Source organism: Candida orthopsilosis (genome assembly GCF_000315875.1).
Source record: "Candida orthopsilosis Co 90-125, chromosome 5 draft sequence".
Classification (NCBI taxonomy): domain Eukaryota; kingdom Fungi; phylum Ascomycota; class Pichiomycetes; order Serinales; family Debaryomycetaceae; genus Lodderomyces; species Lodderomyces orthopsilosis.
This window is the reverse complement of record NC_018298.1, coordinates 99,789-120,665: the sequence shown is the minus strand read 5'-3', so window position 1 is coordinate 120,665 and position 20,877 is coordinate 99,789. Positions and strand designations below refer to the sequence as shown.

The following is a 20,877-nucleotide window of genomic DNA, read 5'->3' as shown; positions in this document are numbered from 1 at the left end:
GACCCACATTAACTTGCATTGAAAACTTTCTTCAAATTAGACAACACCACCGATGCATTGGCTGTAGAAAATGGCTGTATGGAAATCAGCTTTGGATGCCAGAATGCCTCACCACAATAATCTCACACAATGTACCTTTTTGATTTACCGACTAAGCTTCTCATAACGATCATCCCAAACTTACTAGACTTACCTTACGAATATATCATAGCTATACTTAATATATTTCTTCAGTGTCAACTGTTCAAGATTTCGGCCGAAAACAGGTTCGGTAAAGTGGACTTTCGCGATGAAGAAATGATTGTGACTACATTATCGGATAAGGAGTTCACAATAGAACAAGGCAATTTCCAGGAGACCCCGGATCGGAAAGAGCGATTAGATAATAAGTTTCTTGAAAAAGTTTTCATATCATTCAGCAAACAAATAGAGTCTAAGCATTACATGAAGAATGCGATTTCTGACTTTGAAGTGGCAAAGAGTTTAATTTGGGAGAACTACAACTTCATTTCTACTTTGAGCGTATGGTGTGGAGAAGAATCAAGCATCATACCCTTATGTATGTACTTGGTCATGCTCAGAATATATCCTAATTACAATAGAACGACCATCACCTACACATCGATATTCAATGATAGTAAAAAATTTCATTCATTTTTCAACAACACACGAACTTATCACGACTATAGAATCACTAGCCTAGTATACCAATGACGTGAAGATACGTTGTCACAAACAACACTGATTGAAATACGTGTAACTGTACCTCATTATCGAGAGTTTTATCGCCACATAAGGAATAAGAGGTCAAAGCATTGTATCAAGCCTTTGGAATTAGAAATTCACTTCAATCATAATGAGCCAGGAACAAAATATCCCAAAAATTTTCCATATATATGGATTACAGGTATTTGTGATCTTAGTTGCGTTCGTTACTTTGGCTTATATTATTTTGCACCCAAAACCCCGATAAAATCTCTTTGACGTTTATTATATCCAATGTTTGGAAATTGGATGTTTTAAGAATTCCCATGCTGGTTTGGCCTGTAACTAGGACATGTTACTTGCAAGTTAAAATCCATAGACCGTGTTTTGATAAACTTGAAAGTCAAAAAGAACTTGGAAAATGGCATGCCTGTGTTACTGAAGACTTGGTAGTCATGGATTATAAGAGGTTCCGTACTCCAAGAAGATGACTACAAAATGGGTTGATAGGGGTATTTGGCAAATTTTTCGAATATAAAAGACATTTCGCGTATCCTTTTGGTAGAACTAAATCAAGAAGGACATAATCTGACAAATTCTTAGGGGGGCGGCAACACTTTGTCCTGCTGAAACAGATGCAATTTCAGTTGGTTACAACAACATAGGCGCCGCTAACATGACTACACAGTATCATCTTAAGGACATCTTAACCTAATATAGAACTCTAATTCAATACTTAGCTATTAACCGATTCGAGAGCGACAATAGCATCTCTAACAGTTGCAAATGCCGATTGTGGATTGACACCAGTGACGATCTTTCCATCAACAACAGCAAATGCATCCCAAGGACCCTTTGGCTCAACATAAGTAGCACCTTCCTTTTCAGCAATTTGTTTTATGGTGGATAAATCATGCTTCTTGATTGTATTGACCAAACCCAATTCTTCTTCCCCTTTATCAGTGAAACCAGTGACTTTCTTACCTTTGATCAATGGCTCCTTAGTTTCTGGATTCTCGAGATTATCGAAAATTGCTGGTCCATGACATACAGCAGCAACAACTCCTCCATTCAAATAAGTATTGAGTAAAATCTTTTGTAAGTTTTTGGCATTTGGATAATCAAATAATGTTGCATGACCAGCACTAGCAAAGAATAAATGAAACTTTTCATCAACTACATCAGCGGCCTTTTTGATATTTTTCAAAGCGGTATTAAATGCTGAGTCTTTGTTCTCGTAAACCTCTTTGACTTTTCCTTGTAATGCGTCGTCTGTTAAAGAATGTGGGTCGTATTCAAATTCACCAGTTTCTGAGGCAATTGTAATGTCGTAACCCTTTTGTGCTAATTCCAAAAATGGCTCAATTGCCTCAGAGGCGTATAAACCAGTGTGATCGCCGTTTGGGTAAAATGGACCGTGATATGAAGAAACTGCAAGCAAGACTTTAACCATTGTGAAAAGAAAATTGTATTGTTGAATTACGAATGGGATCAATACATCTCAGATTTTTCTGGTGAATAGTAAGGGGTTATTTATATTGTTGCAAAATGCGGATTAGATTTTAAAGTTGCTTTGAGAAAATAATGGGGTGTTGGCGTTTAAAAAAAATTTGGTTAAGGTATTTAAATTATTGTGCATATGTAAGTGCATAATTTATTCAGGAAAGTAACGACAAAGTAGCACACGTAAATTGAACTTGAGTACTGTGTATAACATACCAATTGACATTTGTTTGTTGACTACAAGGTAGTTTACGTCATAGAGCAAAGATTATCGGAAAGATCTTTGTGTAATTGTAAGGATCATAGTGTCAAACGGGGGGTTTGTGGCGCAGACGGATTGTCGCTGTTCCGCAACAAGCTTCGCAATGGTCAATAGTGCAAGCATAAATTTGGGGTGTTATTGTGGGAGAAAAGGAGGATGGATAGCTTCATGTGGATAGTTTGCGGGATTTTTTTGGTTTCTCGGACTTCCGAGTTCGTATTACTAGCACAATCTTTAAATACTTGATGTCTCAAAAATCATCCAATCAAAGGCAAAGCCGTATTCACAGTGTACATTACACGATATCACGCTTTACGCGATAAATCGTCTCTCACCTTTTATTTAAAAGTAGATATTAGTGGGCTACTCTATCTCTATGTTGGAGTCAAATTCAATTTGCACTATGTCGCAGACCCTCTAAACCGGACAAAGCCTCTTACGACATGGCACCGAAAAAAATAATCAAGTCAACGAAATTTCCAATGTTGAAACCAGGCACTACTTTTATAGTGACAGATTTACAACTCCACCTAGGCACACAATTATTGTCAATAAAGAAGAATGTCTGAAAAATTTCCAGAAATTGATGCGCCTCAATCAAACGGTGACGACTTAGAACATTCTGATTTCCTTTCTCGTGAAAAAGAGTTACTTGGTGACGAATTCAAAACAGATCAAGATAAAGTTTTGGACGAAGATAGCGATGATGATATAAATGAGTTCAAGGAGCAATTCCCAGAAGTTGAAGGAAGTGAAAGCGTCCAACAAGAATTCAAATCCAGCGAGGATGCCGATGATGAAGATGCCGATGTTGCGCTTGCTGATTATGGTGCTACAGAAACTGTCAAAGATTTATCCCAATCGGCGTCCATAAAAGAATGGAAACAACGCAGGGATTTGGAAATTGAGGAAAGAGAAAATGTCAATGCACAGAAAAAGAAGGACATCCTTTCGAAAGCACAACAGACGATTGATGACTTTTACGAAAACTACAACCAGAAAAAGGACAAGCATATCGCTGAAGTTGAAAAAGAACAAGACGAATTCCTCAAAAAGAGAGACGAGTTTTTAAAACATGGAACTTTGTGGGATAGAGTCAATGAATTGATTGATGCAGTTGGCGGACCTGCTGTTGATTCAGAGGGTAATGATAAGACAAGATTTAGAAACTTTTTGAAAAATTTGAAAGGCAAAGAAAAAGTACCGGGAGCAGGTGGATACCAAGAATAGGATATTAATATTATATGTAGCCATAGACTGTTGTTTATAGCGATAATAGAAGAAGAGACGCAATGTTTTTAAGATGTAGAATTATGTCATTGTGTTCATTAGGATACAAAATTGGCCATTCTTATCATACTGTCTTTTGATATTCGTTCCAAATCCAATGTCTTGTGGCTATTGACAAAATCGTTCAAACTCATCATCTTGAAAAATCCAAAACACATCAATACAGTTTCAAGTCTATTCCACCAGGATAATTGCACTTTTGAGAATAATGGATGGTATGTCTTGAGAATCCTCCACTTGGATAATACAACAAGCTTGAACAAGTACATATTCAAGTCGTTGTAGAATTGCTTGGAGAGTAGTCTAGCTGCAGGTACCTCTTCAGCATCCTCTTCGTAGATGACGGTATCTCCAGTGGTATTGTGTTCAGCCTCTACCTGCTTGTTGTACCCCCAGTCGGGAAATAGCTGCATATAGTTCAATTGTATAGTGGCTAATCCGGCAACGAAACCAATAATCTTAGTGTACGTCTTAAACACCAGCTTCTGGTTATACACGTAGAATTGGTGCAAGTCAGGGTACTTGCTAGAACCGAGTAGTGAAAACAATGGAGATGTCATGGCAATGAACAAAATCGATACTAGATTGGGTGTGTAGATTAAGTTTGTGATTGAACTAGACTTGTGAAAGACATAAGCTGCGTAGTTTTGAAGTATCGAACCTTCACTGTCGGTCTTTCCATGTCCATATTTGATAGCATAAAATCGATCCAATATACGGTCTTTGAATGAATAGACAGCTACAAGCACAGCAATGACCACATTATGGAGTAGATAATTTCCAGCCAAGTTCTTCCAATTGATCCGACTATAGTTTCGCCCAAGTGAGAAATTGATCCAGATGGGGTTGAGAATGTATCTTTTCAAAAACGGTGACAAGTACATCATGTTTAGCTTGTACTTAGTTGGTGTGAGGTAATTGCTCAATATTTGAGCATACAAGATTGGAAATATCACAAATTCCTTGTTTTGGTAGATCTTCATCAATGGTGAGTAGATACTTGTTGACTTGTAGGTTGATAGTTTGAATGGCTTGGATAGACTGTCTGATATAAGTATTTGAGATCTCGATGGGGGGTTCAACTCTCCATGATATGCACTGAACAACGAAACTAGCGCGTAATCCTTTGGGAAGGAATTCATATCAACCGTGGCAAAATATAAAAATGCACAAGTGGTGAGGTTGGCGAGTTTAGTAACCGCGTTAGGAGGATCCTTAGCATGACCCCCCTTCGATCGTAGCATCATTGGTAGCCAGCTCCGATAATGCGACAAGAGTTGTCGAATTGGTTTATTTAATGATAGGAAATTGGCCCATTGTATAGGGTTTTGGAGTCGTACAATGTGCAATATTACCATCCATTTTATCCAATTGTGTAAAGATTGATGACCAAGTACTTTTCGATATAGCGGCTTGATTGGCTGTGGCTTCGCTTCTTCCTTTTGTTGTGGCTGTTTCTGCTGCTGCTTGGTCTCAACTTGCTCCAAGTAGTTATATATACTACTGGACATTAGCTCATTGAGTGCCCTTGTGGATGGACTGGGCACAATCATGGTAGACTAGCAATGTAAGTAGGTGCACCGGTTTGTCAGATGATGTCGTTTATTGTTGTGGTTTTTCTTATCAGCTTTTGGATTTAAGCGCTTTGCTGGGGTATAATGTCGCATTTCCTCGGTTGCAGAAACGCGACGCGACATAAGACAGAGAAACTGCCCTAACCCAAGACTAAAGACTCTAGATCCTCGTCAGATGGGTTTGGTGGTATGCTTTACTTCCAGTCTGAAAAGAGACTTACATAGTAAAACAATTCATGTAATTATAAAGCCAGTGATTGAACTTTCATCGATAGTCGTAAACTTTTTTCCTCCTGTCGATTGCGAAATGAGTGACTCCCGTGCCAATTGTCGCACTATGTTCGACCTGGGATGTATTCTCACTCGCCTCAATCGCTGCCACAGGAGAAAAGAGAAAAAGTCTCATGTCAAATAATAATAACCCCTTTTAGGAAGTGTCAAAGATATAGATAAACAAAGGTACCACCTACTCAAACATACACACAATTCCATCCGAGGAGCATTCGACATCATCAAACCACTTACAGCGGCTTGGTGCCTTTAGTTGCTATTGATTGAAGTGATCCGTGTAGTAGAAATGACAGTTGAGACGTCTCGCGAAGATACACACAACAACGACACAGTCAATGGAAGGCTGCATCACAGGACACCTTCTCCCACGGAACAGACTGAAAAACGAAGCCAGAGATCAACCAAAGCAGATATGCCAATACAATTTAAAGTCAGACAGTTTTCGTCTTCACCGAATAGCCGCAATGATTCAGAACAGAGTTCAATCACACCAAATGCAAAAGCGACTCCTAAGTCGAAAGGATTGAATGTGTTTGCCGTATCGCCGCTTGGAGCTAGGAACACTCTGCATAATCAGTCAAACGTCAACACCACGCCACAGTCACTGACATCAATAAGAAGGCGCTCTTCGGTGCTATCAAACAATGCTCCTTTACCTTTACTATCAGAGTCTGATGATGAAACTCCCTCTACAACCCAAAACAGGAAATCACCCACTCCGAATTGTGACATAGCATTACCGCTGAATGAACAGCTTCTACAGATGAGTATCGATGATCAATTGAGGATACTAGCTCTAAAAGAAATGGCAATTGTACAGATTAAGGACCAGATTCAAAGCCTAAATAGAAAATTGCACACAGAGGAGGATGAATTGCATAAGCTACGAGAAGTGGTTCAAAGATCGTTGTACCAAGAAATTAGTGGTGCTGCTAGTAACACTGCTAATAAAGCAAACAGACAAAGAACCAACTCCAACCCCAGGGATCAAGCTATTGAAAGTATCAGAGCCAAGAGGCGATCATCATCCGGGACAGCAATACATTTAGATCCGGATCTGACTGAGGATGGTGGTAAATCGTCCAAACTATGGAGTGGATTGACCAAACCGTTCAATATGTTGCAACAATTCGATACAATGATTCAAAATGAGTTCGAAAAGTCGTTAATTTTAGACAAGGAAAGGCAGCAGCAGTCACAGCAGACACTGCAAAGACTGCAACATTTGCAACGTCAGAGACCGAGAGAGCAAGCAAGAAACACGCATCAGCTGCATAATTCGGAAGACTCAACTACAAGCATTGGATCGATTTCGTCTCCCTTGCAATCACGAACGGCGCAAACTTTGCCAGATTATAAGAATAGTGAAGATCGACAATCAGATGACATGATGCAAACTGTTTCAGCGTCAATATGGTCATTTGTCAATGACGTGAAACAAAATGTCTTGTCGTCGTTGAATGAAGAGGAGTTAGCGGTGAGTAATGATTTTGAGGTTGACGATCGGACTATTGATTTTTCCATGTACAAAAGATAGATCTATATAAAGGATAGACTTGACATGATACTATCATCTTTTATAAACTCTGCAAACCTTTGATTATATCCTTTTGGTTGTCATTGATATCTTTACTACTACCACCATTGATGGATCTCAAATCCTTTAACATGATATCCTTCAACTTATCAAAATAAACTTCTTGTAAAACATTTCTAATGTTGTATTCAGCCTTTTCAATCAAGGTTCCAATATTAATTAAATGGCTAGTTTCTAAATTGACTCCATTGTTGATATCAGCTGTTATGGAAGATTCCAATTGTCTTGTCAAGTTTCCACTCAAACTCAATCCATTTTTAGATTTATGTTGTAAATCTAATATCACCGATGTAGTCAATTTATAAGTGGATCTGGTCTTTGTTTCTGGTACAACCTCTAACACATGGATGGAGTCCCATTTACCTGATTGATCACTGGTTTCTTTCTTGAACAATACAACTCCAGCAAAACCGTTGGATAAATCTTCCTCCGCTTCTTCATCTTCGGCAGTGTCCCAAAAGTAAACACTAGATACTCCTGCACCTTCATAATACAAGTCCCTGTATATATCAAATGCATCATTGGCTTTAATTTCTAGTTGTCGCAAGATCGAAGAAGGGTATGGAGGAGGTTGATCTTCGTCATCTTCAGGTTGTGGGTAATATTTGTTTGACCATGGAGATCTATAGCTGTCACCATCCCTGTTGTAGTCACAGCACAAATAGTCTTTTCCGGAGTCTTTACATTGAGCAATGGAAAGAGGTACGTCAACGGAGGATAATAACGCCTCCACCAATTCAGTGTCGGAAAATTTGGATGCAGTAATTAGGGAGCATATGCTGGTGAGGTTTTTTTCAATTGAGTGAGGATCCAACCTTCTAAGAAGGTCCAAGGAAGCGTCGAATTTATCTTCTGCCATGGTTGAGTGTGAAGGAGGGAGCAAGTGTACTGTATGTTTAGCTTCAACAAAGATTTGAGTTCTCGCGACAAAATTGGTGAGTTAGCATGGTAGCGCTTTTCTCACCAATGGTCTAGCCAACACAACCAAGTTGTACAAGGTCATCTGCCTACTAAAACCTAACGCCTTGTTGTTATTTGTTATAATGAATCTCAAATTATGCACTATAGATGATATATAAATTAAAAAGGCAATAAAAATAGGCGAAAGCTAGAATTAAAACTAAACTTCAAGCGAATGTGTATCAACAAGTTTTTTGTAAATTTATCCAAAGTTAGATCTAACTCATGGTGTAAGCAATACCTTTGGATGGGGCGTATAAGATAATACCATTGAGAATACCAGCAATCAAACCAGCCATTGGCAAAGTGAAAATCCACCCAAGATAACACCAAGCAACCATTCTCCAGTTGACGGTTTTCCATTCCTTGTTACACAAACCAACAAAGACAGTAGCACCAACAGCAGATTGAGTAGTGGAGACTGGGATAGCCAATTGAGTAGCCATGACAGTAGTAACAGCAGCACCCAATTCAATAGAGAAACCTCTAGCTGGAGATTGCAAAATCAACTTGTTACCCAAATTTGCCATGATTCTGTAACCGTAAGTCCATAAACCAATGCACAAAGCAGCAGCAGCGTAACACAAGACCCAAACTGGAACTTCAGCTTTTGATGCGGTGGTGTTAGTAGTCCATACCAAGTAAACGGTGGCCAATGGACCTGTGGCATTGGCAATATCGTTAGCACCATGGGCGAAAGACATAGTACAAGCAGTGATGGCTTGCAACAATGAGTACATAAATTCAATCTTGTTGTCGTAGTATTTGGAAGCAGTGTGCATCTTGTGTAAGTCACCAGCTAACATATCCTTGGAGCCAGCCTGGTTGGAGATAATGTCTTGTCTAACACCATGAGTCAAAACCAAAAAGATACACAATGGCCAGTTCTTTGGTGATTCCTTAGCCAAAGCCCAGTATTTAGGGAAACCTCTTGGGAATTTGTGTTTCTTTTCTTGTGGTTTGGCACCAGAAACCTGTTTGTCCTGAACATTGATTGATTGGACTTTTTCAATATCCTCTTGACTGATTTCATCATGAGAATCGGATTTGCCGTCGACTGATTCCGATTCAACTCTTCCGTTATCATCAACCAAATTACCAGCTTCATCATATCTTCTACCTCTGTAGTAATCTTCTGTCAATTTGTGTCCTTCAGGCATTGGTGGAATGCTGTCAGTTGATTTAAACCAGTAAATTGGGCCTCTGAAGATGTCATACCATTTCAAAGTCCAGTCTTCATGAACCAATCTTCTTCTGTAATAGGGGAAAGCAAACAACATGTATACGGCAAATGCAACTGCACCAGTACCAAAGATGGCACCAACAATAGTTTGGGTTCCCAAGTCAGACAAACCCAATTTTGGTGAACCTTTCCAAACAATCAACATTGTCAAGATGGAAAATGCAGCAAACACCAAACAAGGAACCAACATCATGGCGTTTCTTAAAGAAGTTCTAGGGTTTTTAATTTCCAAAACACCAAACTTGGAAATCAAAAAGATAAGAGAGGCAAAACAACCGGCAATTGCTGGAGCAATAAACCATGAAGCAATAATTTGTGAAACACCATTCCAACCCCAGTGAATGTTTTGTCCACCTTTAGCAGCAATTGCAGCACCAATAACAGCACCAACAATGGAGTGGGTAGTAGAGACTGGCATACCAATTGAAGTTGCCAAAGTTAACCAAGTAGAAGAACCGACCAAAGCAGTAGCCATAGTCAACATCAAAACTGCTGGTTCTTCGCTAAAAACACTAACATCAACAATCTTATTTCTAATGGTATCGGAAACCCTTGAACCAACCAAAACAGCACCAAGGAACTCCATTATGGCGGCCAAAATCATAGCTTGCCAATATTTCAAAGATCTTGAAGAGACCGAAGTGGAGAAGGAATTGGCAACATCATTGGCACCAATATTCCAAGCATCCAAAAATGCAAAAATCATCGCAATAGCGAAGATGTAATCAAACTGATGTAAAGCCATTGTATGAGTGGTATTAGTAGTGGTAGTGGTAGCTTGTGGTAGCTTATAGTGACTATCAGTTAAGTATTGGAGATGCTTCTGAAGTTGTATTTCTTAGGGTATGAAAGGGCGACGGTAATTTTTCAAAATGAGGATGAGGTGTGATATTTATACAAAAGATCCATATGGAAAGGGAGAATTGAAAGATTCATTTCGTTTATAGTCGTAAGTTCAAAAGACTGCAAAATTCCGTAAAATAAAAAAAATTAAAAAGATTTGAATTAAAAGAAAACCGTAAGCTTTTTACTGCAACACGAGTTATTCAATATTGGATTTTGTACTTTTTTTAGTTATTGTCTTTTGTCTCATGTAGATAAACTTGATCTTTCTTCTATTGTTCCACTGGTGCTGGTGGAGCTTTCATAACATGGTAAAATGTTACATTTTTTTCATTCGCAACTGACCTTCATATTTTCATATTGTATCGACCCGGATGGTGCTATCTGCTGAGTTAAACTCTAAATCTTTCCTGCAATTTGTACCTCTATCTTGTCAGCACTTATTTATTCTCCTCCTCGTGGTGTGGTTTTTTTTTGAAGCTCTATAGGCTGCGAAAATAAAATAAAACAAAATGCCAAGATTGCAAAGCCGCTCCAAGAAAAAAAATCAAAAGTTCAAGAAAAAAATATAAAATTATCTTTCACTGACGATTAAACAAGTTATGCTATTCAAATATAGAATAAAATAATACAATGAAATAGTTAAGAAAATAAAATGGTCAGCTTTGAAAAAGCGTCAAATGTAATAATTAAATTGGTTTCATTTAGCCTTTATTTTGGGAAACGTGGGCCTTGGGTTACGATAACAAGGTTTAATTTGTTAGCACTTCGTAATATATGTCAAAAAGTTCATTTAAGATAGGCAGAGAAGAGGAATAAAACGGGAGCAATGAAATAACAAATATTGTACAACATGAATAAGCTCTCAGTTTTGCATCGAGTTACATCCTAACTAAAATGTGCGAATGTGTAAAATTTCGGACTCGCCTTGGACTATAAATGTAACCTGATTATAATACCCATTGTTGAATCGTCTCGTAACGGAAACTCTCCTCATTGTTGACTAATTTGTCTTAGATTAAAAATAATGAAAAAAGCAACAACAATTGAGGATCCTGTACAAAGCATGCCCTCGCAAGATCCACTTCTCTACCTCATAAAGGGATGTTAATACGACCTGTCTAGATCTAAAATCAAATGCCATTGTCTTCTACAAACGTGTTCCATATTGGATTCACTGCCTAGAATCCGATTTTCCGGAAGCACCTTTAACCTTTTGTGTTGATCAAGTTTATTATAACGAAGTTGATGTAATAAAGCATCAAATTAAAGGAGATTGTGGTTTGTCATGGAACCGTAAATATAAAAAATAAAACCAATCTCTGAGCAGCAAAGAAAAACAACGTGGTCCAGCTTTAACAATAAACCGCAAGGGCAACAATGTGAGGGGACAAGAATTGCCAAATGATTTATGAATGATTCTTGAACGGCAAAATGAATTCACAAGATTTTGCATCGAAGAAATAAAAAAGAAATGTCCAAGAAATTCGTAGATAATCTAGAGTCTAATTGATGAAATTTCAGCAGTCATCCCTTTATCACTATCCTTTCTTCCTTAACTAACAAGGCGGTACCAATACTTTCCATTGGTATGTCCATAGTAAATGTCGATTCGCTAAAATGACAAAGGCAACAGGGTTATGATACCATATATTGTCCATATTCAGTTATGTGTTGCGGGGCAGACTATTTTAATTTTTTTGAATTGTATTGTTTGTCGTAAAATGTGGTTCCCAGTAACAAACCAAAAAAAAAAAATGTTCGAGGATGGCCCACGTGGGTGCAAATCGAGTTCTATTTATATTGATCGTAGGAGTAACATTACACAAATTGATAAATTTCTTGTATGCAGAGAAAATTGAAAATTAGTTTTTTTTTAGTTTTGTGATTTGTGTAACAACAATTACTGATTTTGCATTAACATGTTGCGCTTTGACATTTGTGAAAGTTACATCTAGTATGGTCTTTCTTTCACAATGTATCTATCACACACGGACCAATTAAAAGGGCTAACATAAGCGATAATTGTGGCTTGGTTCAAACCGTTTTACTTCGTAACAGATTACCCATTTACAATAACATTTCCAATTTCAGAGTATTAATGAACCAAGACATTTTCTATTGTTCTTGAGCTAAAATTGTAAAGAAAAGTCGATACTTGTGATAAAGAGAGGAGAAAGTTTTACTTTTGACTTCTCTTTTTCTGGCTCTTCTTCGAAGGTCACGCCTGGGTGTTTTACCTAGATTTTGTGTATTCCGGTAAAGTTTAAGCTTCCTATGCACTTATCTGCTGGAAGAGGGTGTGGGTCAGCGGATAGGGCCATACCCTGTAATTAATGTAGTCTCATGTGCAGCGAAAGCATGAAACATTTCAAAAGCATTCAACACACTAGCACGTGTATCCCAATACTGCGATTCTGCTTATTATATCTCGATGAAGTTTTAATCTTTCTGTGTTAAATAATATTCGGATAGCCATCTCAAACCGATATATTCATTCTCATAAGATCAAGCTACAATTTTATTATTTACACTGCAATTCGCAGACTAGGATCTAATAACCGATGAAGCTTATGTTTTTGAGATGACTCTGTTCTCTCGCTAAAGTCCCTTTCCTACATGTAATTTCTTAAAAAAAGAGGTATTTTATTGTGCGGTGGGGTAAGAACATGTGGACTTCTTCGGAAATTCATCAGATAGCAAGTCGATGCACATGTTAGGCTACATCAAATGTACTTTTGGGGCCATTTCCCAACTACAGTGTGTAGCGTGATTATTGTTGTTACCAACACTGTAATTGAAGTGTTTACTACAATATCCTATGCTTGAAAAATAAGTTACGAAAGAGTGTTTCACTAACCAGCTTAACATTTACAGAGAATATGTATCTCGTTTTGGTTTCAATAGCATGTTTCTAAATCAGTCACTTCCACTGACAGAACTTTAAAGCGTATTCAAACACGTTTCCAATCTTCAATATTTTCCTATTTCAGCGCATCTAATAGGGTCTGGTTTAGAAAGAAAAAATTTAAATAAAATTTTCGTAAAGCGAATTACAACCAGGTTGCTTTGTAAAAGTTGTGAAATAGTCAAACTACAATGTGTCGCCTTCATCAAAGACAGATACACTAAATTATAGCTTGTGCTCAGTATGAAAAAACCGTTGGAAAAAAAAATCCCGTCCCATAAATTATCAAAACATACGAATCTTTTGTGCTAAATCTAAACTTTATTTTGTCTTCTCTTTATCAAATAAGTTGGGCTAAATCCTGCGATGAGATGAAATGAACTGCCGACGAGCATAGAGTCATGTAGAAATTGGTTTGATTGAAATGGTAAATGTGACATTCTTATGAGAGATGACATATTTCCGGTTGCAAACTCATCTCTAACTTCACGAAGTCAATTGTAAAGTGCAATTGACAATCTTCAATACACAAATGTCTTTTTCAAGTATTTAGTTGAAAAATTCTGCAAAATTTTGCCTCATTCCAAATTCCGTAAGTCTTGCAAAATCTATCAATATTTAAAAGAAAATCATTCTCTTACTTCTCCTTTCCAGCTTGATGCATTCATTACGTATATTATGCGCCTAAGGCTACCAACGGTTTTGCCAATTGGTGCAAATGCCTGTTTTCGTGTTTGTGCTTCCAAAAATACTCACGATGACTTAATGTAGCGAGGTCTTGCAAGTCTCACCATTGACATTTAAAGACCTGCGGTATTTTATCTACACCTTCCAGCGACAAAATTACAGCACATAAACAACCACATAAGCTGTAGTTGCGCTTAGTCTCTAGAGCATCAGTTTCCAACGAATAATCCTTTGGATATTACTAATTGTTCGCACATCTTTTGTTCTTTTCTAGCGCTTAAATTCTTTAAATTCAATTATGTCATCAATACCAATTAATATATTTTGTCTGGAGATCTAGAAGCAATCAACCGTAGAGAGAGAGAAAAAAAAGAAACGAAAAAGTTAATTAATCAACTGAAGCTGAACATTTCGTGTTTATCAACAAAACTATTCATAACATAAGACAAGTTGGTCTTTAATACTATCGATTTACATAGAAATAAAATCCTTCATATGTACCAATAATCATGCATTCACTTCGTCCGATAACAATAAAATCTTCCCGGCAGTTAGCCACGGCGACAAGACGAAGACCTACCCCAGTGAGGAAAATTTCAAAAGAGGAGACCAAAAAGTATTCTTTTTACGACTTGGTATTACGTACTCCCTCACATCCACGACATCCCATTGAGGCGCTGTTGATGAAAGATAGCGAACTAAAGGAATTGAAGAAACATACCAAAGTTCGATTCGAAGGTAATTATTCCCTTGATCCAAACATCACCCCCGAAGAACGTATAGCCAGGGTTTTTGGTGGTAGGCTTAAAGGTGAAGATCGTCAAGCTTCAAGTAGAATAGAACGTGGTGAACCAAAAGTAATTGCTGGAATAACTGTGCCATCACGTCCACCAGAACCAGACAATTGTTGTATGAGTGGATGCATCAATTGTGTTTGGGAATTATTTCAAGATGATTTGAAAGATTGGAATGAGAAGCGGGACAAGGCCGCGAAGAAATTGGTGGCTAATGGTGGAAGATGGCCCGAGAATTTCAACCCACCTTTGAAAGTATTAAGAAGAGAAAATTATCCGCCAAGTTTAGCAGACTTGCCCGATGATGAATTAACTCCTGAGAGAGTTGAAGGTGCTGTTCAGGATGAGACTTGGGGTGATGTACCAATAACAATTCGAGTGTTTACAGAAGTCGAAAAGAAAATCAAAGCAAGACGTAAGCAAAGAATGGATGATTTGGCAAAACATTCTAAGGAAAGCACTTCCGATACATCATCTAAGACCAATCAAAGTACTACGAGTAAACAACATACGCAAGAGCAGTCACTACAAAGCAATACTCACCAAAAGCATTTGCAACATGCTCAATAAATTGCAACAATCTATTTATTTTTACTTAGACCTATCTAAATTTAGACTAGAATCTTATAAGAATCACATGTAGTGCGTGTCGACTCTATTTGAACCCTTGTTCCAGTTCCCTCAATCTCCATACTGTATCTTTCTCAATCAATATTAATCCCTTTGGACTTGTAGAAAGCTTTAGCCTCTTCGATTTGTATTTTCAACTCTTCGTATTTATCCTTCTTGTCTTTAAAAGTGACAATTCCCCAACCTAAAGTCGACAAAGCATATGCACCAAATGCAACTAATCCCCACCATGGCAAAAATGGTAAAATTTCATCATGGAATTTGGCAGGTGATGGAATCACACCAGTGTATAAAGCAAAATAGATTGCTGATAAGAAGAATAGCGTGAGACCTGTCTCTGTTGCTTTAGTCATTGGGCGATTGAATGTTTTTGCTGAAGCGTTACGTATTTTGATTTTCTATTTTCGCTATAATTTTTTTTTGCGTTGTTCTTTTTCATTACGTGTTGCTTTTTGACTATAGAGAATACACTAAGCACCACTAATCATTACTTAAATCATCTTGTCGAATAAACCCTACCAAATGGCGCAACGAATTAGCTGTGTCTTGATTCATATTACTGAGACGAGTGAAAATATCGTCAACGTTGACATCAACGTCCATGGCATCAGGATCTTTAATTGTATCACCTCCTAGCGCGTTATCTCCTTTATCGATCTTCTTCTCAAGCTCCATTTCCTCTTTTGCACCCTTTTCCTCCTCCTCCTCCGCCTCCTCCTCTTCTTCACCCTCATCAGAATCATAAACTTCCATCTTTGTGTCCTCGTCATCCACTTTGGCGTCGTCAGCAAACGTCTCTTCCCTAACAAAATCAGTATTTGACATCTTATAAATCTTGCTTTGATCGATTGGTTCCTCCTTTACCAATTGTTGTAATTTATACCTCATTATACGTCTAATCAAATTCATTGTAGTTTTATTAATCCACCCATCCAGTACATCCAAACTATCACGAATGAAATCTTTTCCCATACTCGTCATATGATTTTCAATTATTGAAGTGATATCTAAATCCAAAATATCTCCAATTTGATACGTCACGGCTGAGGGTAAGTTAACACCGTCAAATAACAAATTCTGTGATATTTCAATAGGAAATGGAGCGTTTTCCAACGTTTTTGGTACAACCTTCTTCAGCGAATCTTGTGATGAATTTCGAACCCCAACCACTCGAAAATATTCATTTTGGTATCGCCAAAAACTTGAATCTGTTCGTGGATCGACTCCAATTTTAATATTGCAAAATCGCCAAGGACCTGATCGATAAATATAAGTAACGTATGGTAATGCAAATTTCAAACTTCGGTTTAGCCCCTCAGGAATGATATCGTACAACTGACGCCTAATCCAAATGGGCTTGATAGAAAACACTTCCTTGCACCATTCAATGCACTTGATAAGCAAATAGTCGGGACTGTTGACTGGTAGTTTCTGACTTAACAATTTGTTTAGATTTGTTGTTAACTTAGAAGGCGGCTGAGTCGGCGGGTCTGTTGATATGTCAATTAGAATTGTATGTAGCTTGAAAGGAGTCTTTTTAGATACGACTTTAATCTCCCCGCTTTTCTCATCTTTGATGGTTGATGTAATTGGATTCCTTTGATATCGATAGTCATAGGGGTATTTTATTGGTGAAAATATTGGGGGTGGTGGTAAATTGTGGTCTTTGTTTTCAAAATATTCGTTATTCATATCCATATAGCCATGAAAATTGTTGTGCTTTTCAACATAGTACTTTAACGATTCGTAATTTGTTGCATCAAGTACATTTTTGGTGATATCTTGCACGTCAGCGTTATTCTTAGTAATCACTTGGAAATCACTCATTGCCCTAAACCTAAATGTCTTATCAACAATAGCAATCGGTTGTACTTTTGTTTTGGGAGTCGTTTTATCAATGTTATTCTTTTCAATTAATTCGCGTACCAGTGCTGTCTGATTCTGCTTCACCACTTTTTTTGGTATTGAAACTTTGATCAAAATACGTTCATTGGTGGATGTAGTTGCCTGGACAGGGTGATGGAATGGGTCTTTTCTAAATCGTAGCTCAAGGGGAACATCGGAGTTTTTGATTGCATCAGAAATCTTGTCCTTCCCACCAAGGGCATTAATGACCTTTGCTTCATTTTTGATGTTTAACGGTAATTCAATTGCACCAACATGGGGTATATCCATGGAGTATGACTCAGCAAGTGGGTTCTCGTCCATGGTTGAAAATATTGTTGGTGCTTTCAAATAGGTTGGTCTGATGTTGATATTTTCCTTGTTCTGTTGTTTTTTTTGTTGTTGCAAATGACTTGCAATGCGAAGCACCATTTCAGTATCCTGCAATGACTGGCGATATTTTGTCTATGAACATTACTAACAGACTGTTGCTATTAGGGAGCAGGAAGGCTTATAACACTACTGTAAGTTGTTGTCACCATCGGTCTACAGATCCACAGATTTCGGCAGGACAACCTGGATTCCTACGATCAAATTACGACCAACAAGTGAGATCCTTTTCATCGCCTCGATGACTCAATTTCTCTCATTGAAGACAGTCTGAACTTTGGCAATATTTAATATACCTCTTGATCTAGCTCTTACTACAGGCAAAATATTGAAGCTGCCACAGAGTGTCAGATGTGTGATTTATACAACGTTAAGTCACAACATTGAAACTGTGGTGCAATCGGATACTACCGGCTAAAAGGAAATGTATTTTGATTCCGCATGTTCACGCATTCGGTTATAAAAACTGGATTGAACGGTTAATCAAAGCTCAACAAACTGTCAAACTTTGTGAAAATAAAAACAATCTCAGGAACACTCGGGTTGTTGTTACATATGTGTCAGTTTATGTTCCCTTCATTTCCAACCACCTTTCATGGGTAATAGCGTAACCTCTAATAAACCCTTGCCATACTCAATTCTTATTGGTCATTTGAAAAAAGAAGTCTCATAAGTGACACAAACCAGCAAAACCAATACCTGTGACAAATGAAATCTGGAGTTATGACATCCACACCGCAACACTTTATACACAATTTTGATTCTCACCTCTATTTGAACAAAAAATTTGACAATTTTCAATTCGTCACTTCATATAACCCTTTTCTTCTTCTTTTTGAACCAATTGAATAATCTTTACATATTCTTTAATTATCAATTATGTTTTCAAAAGCTGCTTCTAGATCGTTCTCATCATCTGCTTCCAACGCTTACAAGGTTGCCGTTTTAGGTGCTGGTGGTGGTATTGGTCAACCATTGTCCTTGTTGTTGAAATTGAACCACAAAGTCACTGATTTGGCATTATATGATATCAAAGGTGCTCCAGGTGTTGCTGCTGACGTCTCTCACGTTCCAACCAACTCAACTGTTAAAGGTTACAACCCAGATCAAATTAAAGAAGCTTTGACCGGTGCTGATGTCATTGTCATCCCAGCTGGTGTTCCAAGAAAACCAGGTATGACCAGAGACGATTTATTCAACACCAATGCCTCAATTGTCAGAGACTTGGCTAAAGCTGCTGCTGAACATGCTCCAAATGCTGCATTGGCCATCATTTCCAACCCAGTCAACTCAACTGTCCCAATTGTTGCTGAAGTTTTCAAGAAAAAGGGAATCTATAACCCAAAGAAATTGTTTGGTGTCACCACCTTGGATATCTTGAGAGCTGCTAGATTTGTTTCTGAAGTTGCCGGCACTAACCCAGTCAATGAACATGTCCCTGTTGTTGGTGGTCACTCTGGTATTACCATTGTTCCATTGTTGTCACAAACCACTCACAAAGACTTGCCAACCGAAACCAGAGATGCTTTGGTTAACAGAATTCAATTCGGTGGTGATGAAGTTGTCAAAGCTAAGGATGGTGCTGGTTCAGCTACCTTGTCTATGGCACAAGCTGGTGCTAGATTTGCCGGTTCAGTTTTGAACGGTTTAGATGGTGAAAAAGATGTCATCGAATGTACTTTTGTTGACTCCCCATTGTTCAAAGATGAAGGTGTTGATTTCTTCTCATCCAAGGTCACTTTGGGCGTTGAAGGTGTTAAACAAGTTCACGGTTTGGGTAACATTTCAAGCTACGAAGAAGATTTGGTCAAGACCGCTAAGGAAACCTTGATCAAGAACATCAAAAAGGGTGTTGATTTTGTTGACCAAAACCCATAAGGGAAAAGGAAGCTAGAATATAGTTCCAATTTATGTTTATATAAATACACGCTTTAGTGCATAGAAATGGAGGACGTAGAGATGGTGGGCTGAGGAACAACAGCCAAAAGTGAAAGGACTGTATTATTTTGCAATGAATCATAAAATTGTGACGCATGTCTAATCTATGTGACGCATATACCGTAATTAATCTTCTTTTTGACTAGACGTCAATTCTCTATACAGTTCCATAATCTCTTCGTTAATTCCTGCTCCACCACACACTATAATGATCACAATATCATCAGGTTTTAAATTACCAAATTTTAGCAACAAGTCTTTTTTACGGAAAACCGTAGCCACACTCGCTCCACATGCAGGTTCCACTATATAATTGAATCTATCGTAAAGATCAATTGTTCCTTGAACAGCATCCAAATCATCGACAAGTCCTAGATATGTAGGATGTGTTTTGTAGTTTTCAAATGAATTTGCTGCAAGATATGGAGATCCCAACGACGAAGCAATTGTCTTTACTGTTTTCAAATGGATTATCTTATCCGCTTTGATTGTCTCATTGAAAGTTGGTGCTTGTGCCGTTTCCATTGCAAGTACCGGAATGCCATACGGTCTAACGCCTTCTACAATACCATTGTAAAGACCACCGCCACCAACTGAACATACTACACCCTTAACCTTGTCAAAGTTTAGCAATTGTTGTTCTTCTAAGATCTCATTAATGATCTGCGAGTGACCTTTCCACACCACTGGATCATCAAAGGGATGACAATATACTGCATATTCATCATCTTTAATTGATTTAATCACAACGTCTCGCAAGTATGCATCAGCTTCACCCCAATGAGCGCCGTGAAGAATCGTTTTGGCACCCAACCCACCCAATTTTTCAACAACCCCCCGCTTCGTGGCTTCAGGAAGAACAACCGTACATTTAACATCATAATATCTTGCAGCAAAAGCAGCTGCTAATCCAGCATTGCCACCAGATGATGAAAATACAATGATTTTATTCTTGCCGAGTTCTTTGGCTTCTTGGATTCTTGTGGCTACTAAATAGCCAATACCACGTAGCTTAAAACTACCAGATGGCTGTTCTAACTCATTTTTGAAAAAAATACGACATGGCGGATTGTCCAACTGGTTTGTTGCTTCAACAAATGACGTTTTGACGGAAGGTAAGTTCATTATATGTCGTTGAGTTGGAAAAATCAGAAAACCGTTGAAACGCTACCTTTTATGCAAGAGATCAACATCTCTAATGTTGTAGATTGATAAACATAGGAGCAGGTTCATTAAGGAAATTATGCGGAGGGCAACCATTCATCATTTACTACTAATTCTGTTAGAATCAAGGCATTTATACCTATTTTTTCACATCCCTAATTTTTACAAGGTCAATAATTCTATCAAAACATGCATACAGCTGAATGCTTCGCCT

General features: G+C 38.0%; 12 protein-coding genes across 12 annotated transcripts; 5 read left to right on the top strand and 7 right to left on the bottom strand. All coding sequences in view use genetic code 12, as the record gives it.

Annotated features, from left to right (window-relative positions):
* Positions 1-129: 129 nt before the first annotated feature.
* Positions 130-714, top strand: CORT_0E00600 (hypothetical protein; the record flags this gene model as incomplete). The annotated part of the gene is made up of 1 exon (XM_003869734.1): positions 130-714. One exon carries the CDS (start codon positions 130-132, stop codon positions 712-714), a length of 585 nt encoding a protein of 194 aa, XP_003869783.1.
* Positions 715-1,441: 727 nt separating this feature from the next.
* On the bottom strand, positions 1,442-2,158 carry CORT_0E00590 (hypothetical protein; the record flags this gene model as incomplete). The annotated part of the gene is made up of 1 exon (XM_003869733.1): positions 1,442-2,158. One exon carries the CDS (start codon positions 2,156-2,158, stop codon positions 1,442-1,444), a length of 717 nt encoding a protein of 238 aa, XP_003869782.1.
* An 873-nt stretch (positions 2,159-3,031) lies between these two features.
* CORT_0E00580 (hypothetical protein) lies at positions 3,032-3,700 on the top strand (the record flags this gene model as incomplete). The annotated part of the gene is made up of 1 exon (XM_003869732.1): positions 3,032-3,700. One exon carries the CDS (start codon positions 3,032-3,034, stop codon positions 3,698-3,700), a length of 669 nt encoding a protein of 222 aa, XP_003869781.1.
* A 98-nt stretch (positions 3,701-3,798) lies between these two features.
* CORT_0E00570 (hypothetical protein) lies at positions 3,799-5,313 on the bottom strand (the record flags this gene model as incomplete). Its single annotated transcript, XM_003869731.1, has 1 exon — positions 3,799-5,313. One exon carries the CDS (start codon positions 5,311-5,313, stop codon positions 3,799-3,801), a length of 1,515 nt encoding a protein of 504 aa, XP_003869780.1.
* A 598-nt stretch (positions 5,314-5,911) lies between these two features.
* On the top strand, positions 5,912-7,162 carry CORT_0E00560 (hypothetical protein; the record flags this gene model as incomplete). Its single annotated transcript, XM_003869730.1, has 1 exon — positions 5,912-7,162. One exon carries the CDS (start codon positions 5,912-5,914, stop codon positions 7,160-7,162), a length of 1,251 nt encoding a protein of 416 aa, XP_003869779.1.
* A 40-nt stretch (positions 7,163-7,202) lies between these two features.
* CORT_0E00550 (F-actin-capping protein subunit beta) lies at positions 7,203-8,081 on the bottom strand (the record flags this gene model as incomplete). Its single annotated transcript, XM_003869729.1, has 1 exon — positions 7,203-8,081. The coding sequence occupies one exon, from the start codon at positions 8,079-8,081 to the stop codon at positions 7,203-7,205; it is 879 nt and encodes a 292-aa protein (XP_003869778.1).
* A 319-nt stretch (positions 8,082-8,400) lies between these two features.
* On the bottom strand, positions 8,401-10,170 carry CORT_0E00540 (Pho89 phosphate permease; the record flags this gene model as incomplete). Its single annotated transcript, XM_003869728.1, has 1 exon — positions 8,401-10,170. One exon carries the CDS (start codon positions 10,168-10,170, stop codon positions 8,401-8,403), a length of 1,770 nt encoding a protein of 589 aa, XP_003869777.1.
* Positions 10,171-14,372: 4,202 nt separating this feature from the next.
* Positions 14,373-15,227, top strand: CORT_0E00530 (hypothetical protein; the record flags this gene model as incomplete). The annotated part of the gene is made up of 1 exon (XM_003869727.1): positions 14,373-15,227. One exon carries the CDS (start codon positions 14,373-14,375, stop codon positions 15,225-15,227), a length of 855 nt encoding a protein of 284 aa, XP_003869776.1.
* A 134-nt stretch (positions 15,228-15,361) lies between these two features.
* On the bottom strand, positions 15,362-15,640 carry CORT_0E00520 (hypothetical protein; the record flags this gene model as incomplete). Its single annotated transcript, XM_003869726.1, has 1 exon — positions 15,362-15,640. One exon carries the CDS (start codon positions 15,638-15,640, stop codon positions 15,362-15,364), a length of 279 nt encoding a protein of 92 aa, XP_003869775.1.
* A 127-nt stretch (positions 15,641-15,767) lies between these two features.
* On the bottom strand, positions 15,768-17,603 carry CORT_0E00510 (RNA polymerase III transcription initiation factor complex (TFIIIC) subunit; the record flags this gene model as incomplete). The annotated part of the gene is made up of 1 exon (XM_003869725.1): positions 15,768-17,603. The coding sequence occupies one exon, from the start codon at positions 17,601-17,603 to the stop codon at positions 15,768-15,770; it is 1,836 nt and encodes a 611-aa protein (XP_003869774.1).
* An 837-nt stretch (positions 17,604-18,440) lies between these two features.
* On the top strand, positions 18,441-19,439 carry CORT_0E00500 (Mdh1-1 malate dehydrogenase precursor; the record flags this gene model as incomplete). Its single annotated transcript, XM_003869724.1, has 1 exon — positions 18,441-19,439. One exon carries the CDS (start codon positions 18,441-18,443, stop codon positions 19,437-19,439), a length of 999 nt encoding a protein of 332 aa, XP_003869773.1.
* A 186-nt stretch (positions 19,440-19,625) lies between these two features.
* On the bottom strand, positions 19,626-20,624 carry CORT_0E00490 (Cha1 protein; the record flags this gene model as incomplete). The annotated part of the gene is made up of 1 exon (XM_003869723.1): positions 19,626-20,624. One exon carries the CDS (start codon positions 20,622-20,624, stop codon positions 19,626-19,628), a length of 999 nt encoding a protein of 332 aa, XP_003869772.1.
* Between the last annotated feature and the right edge of the window lie 253 nt (positions 20,625-20,877).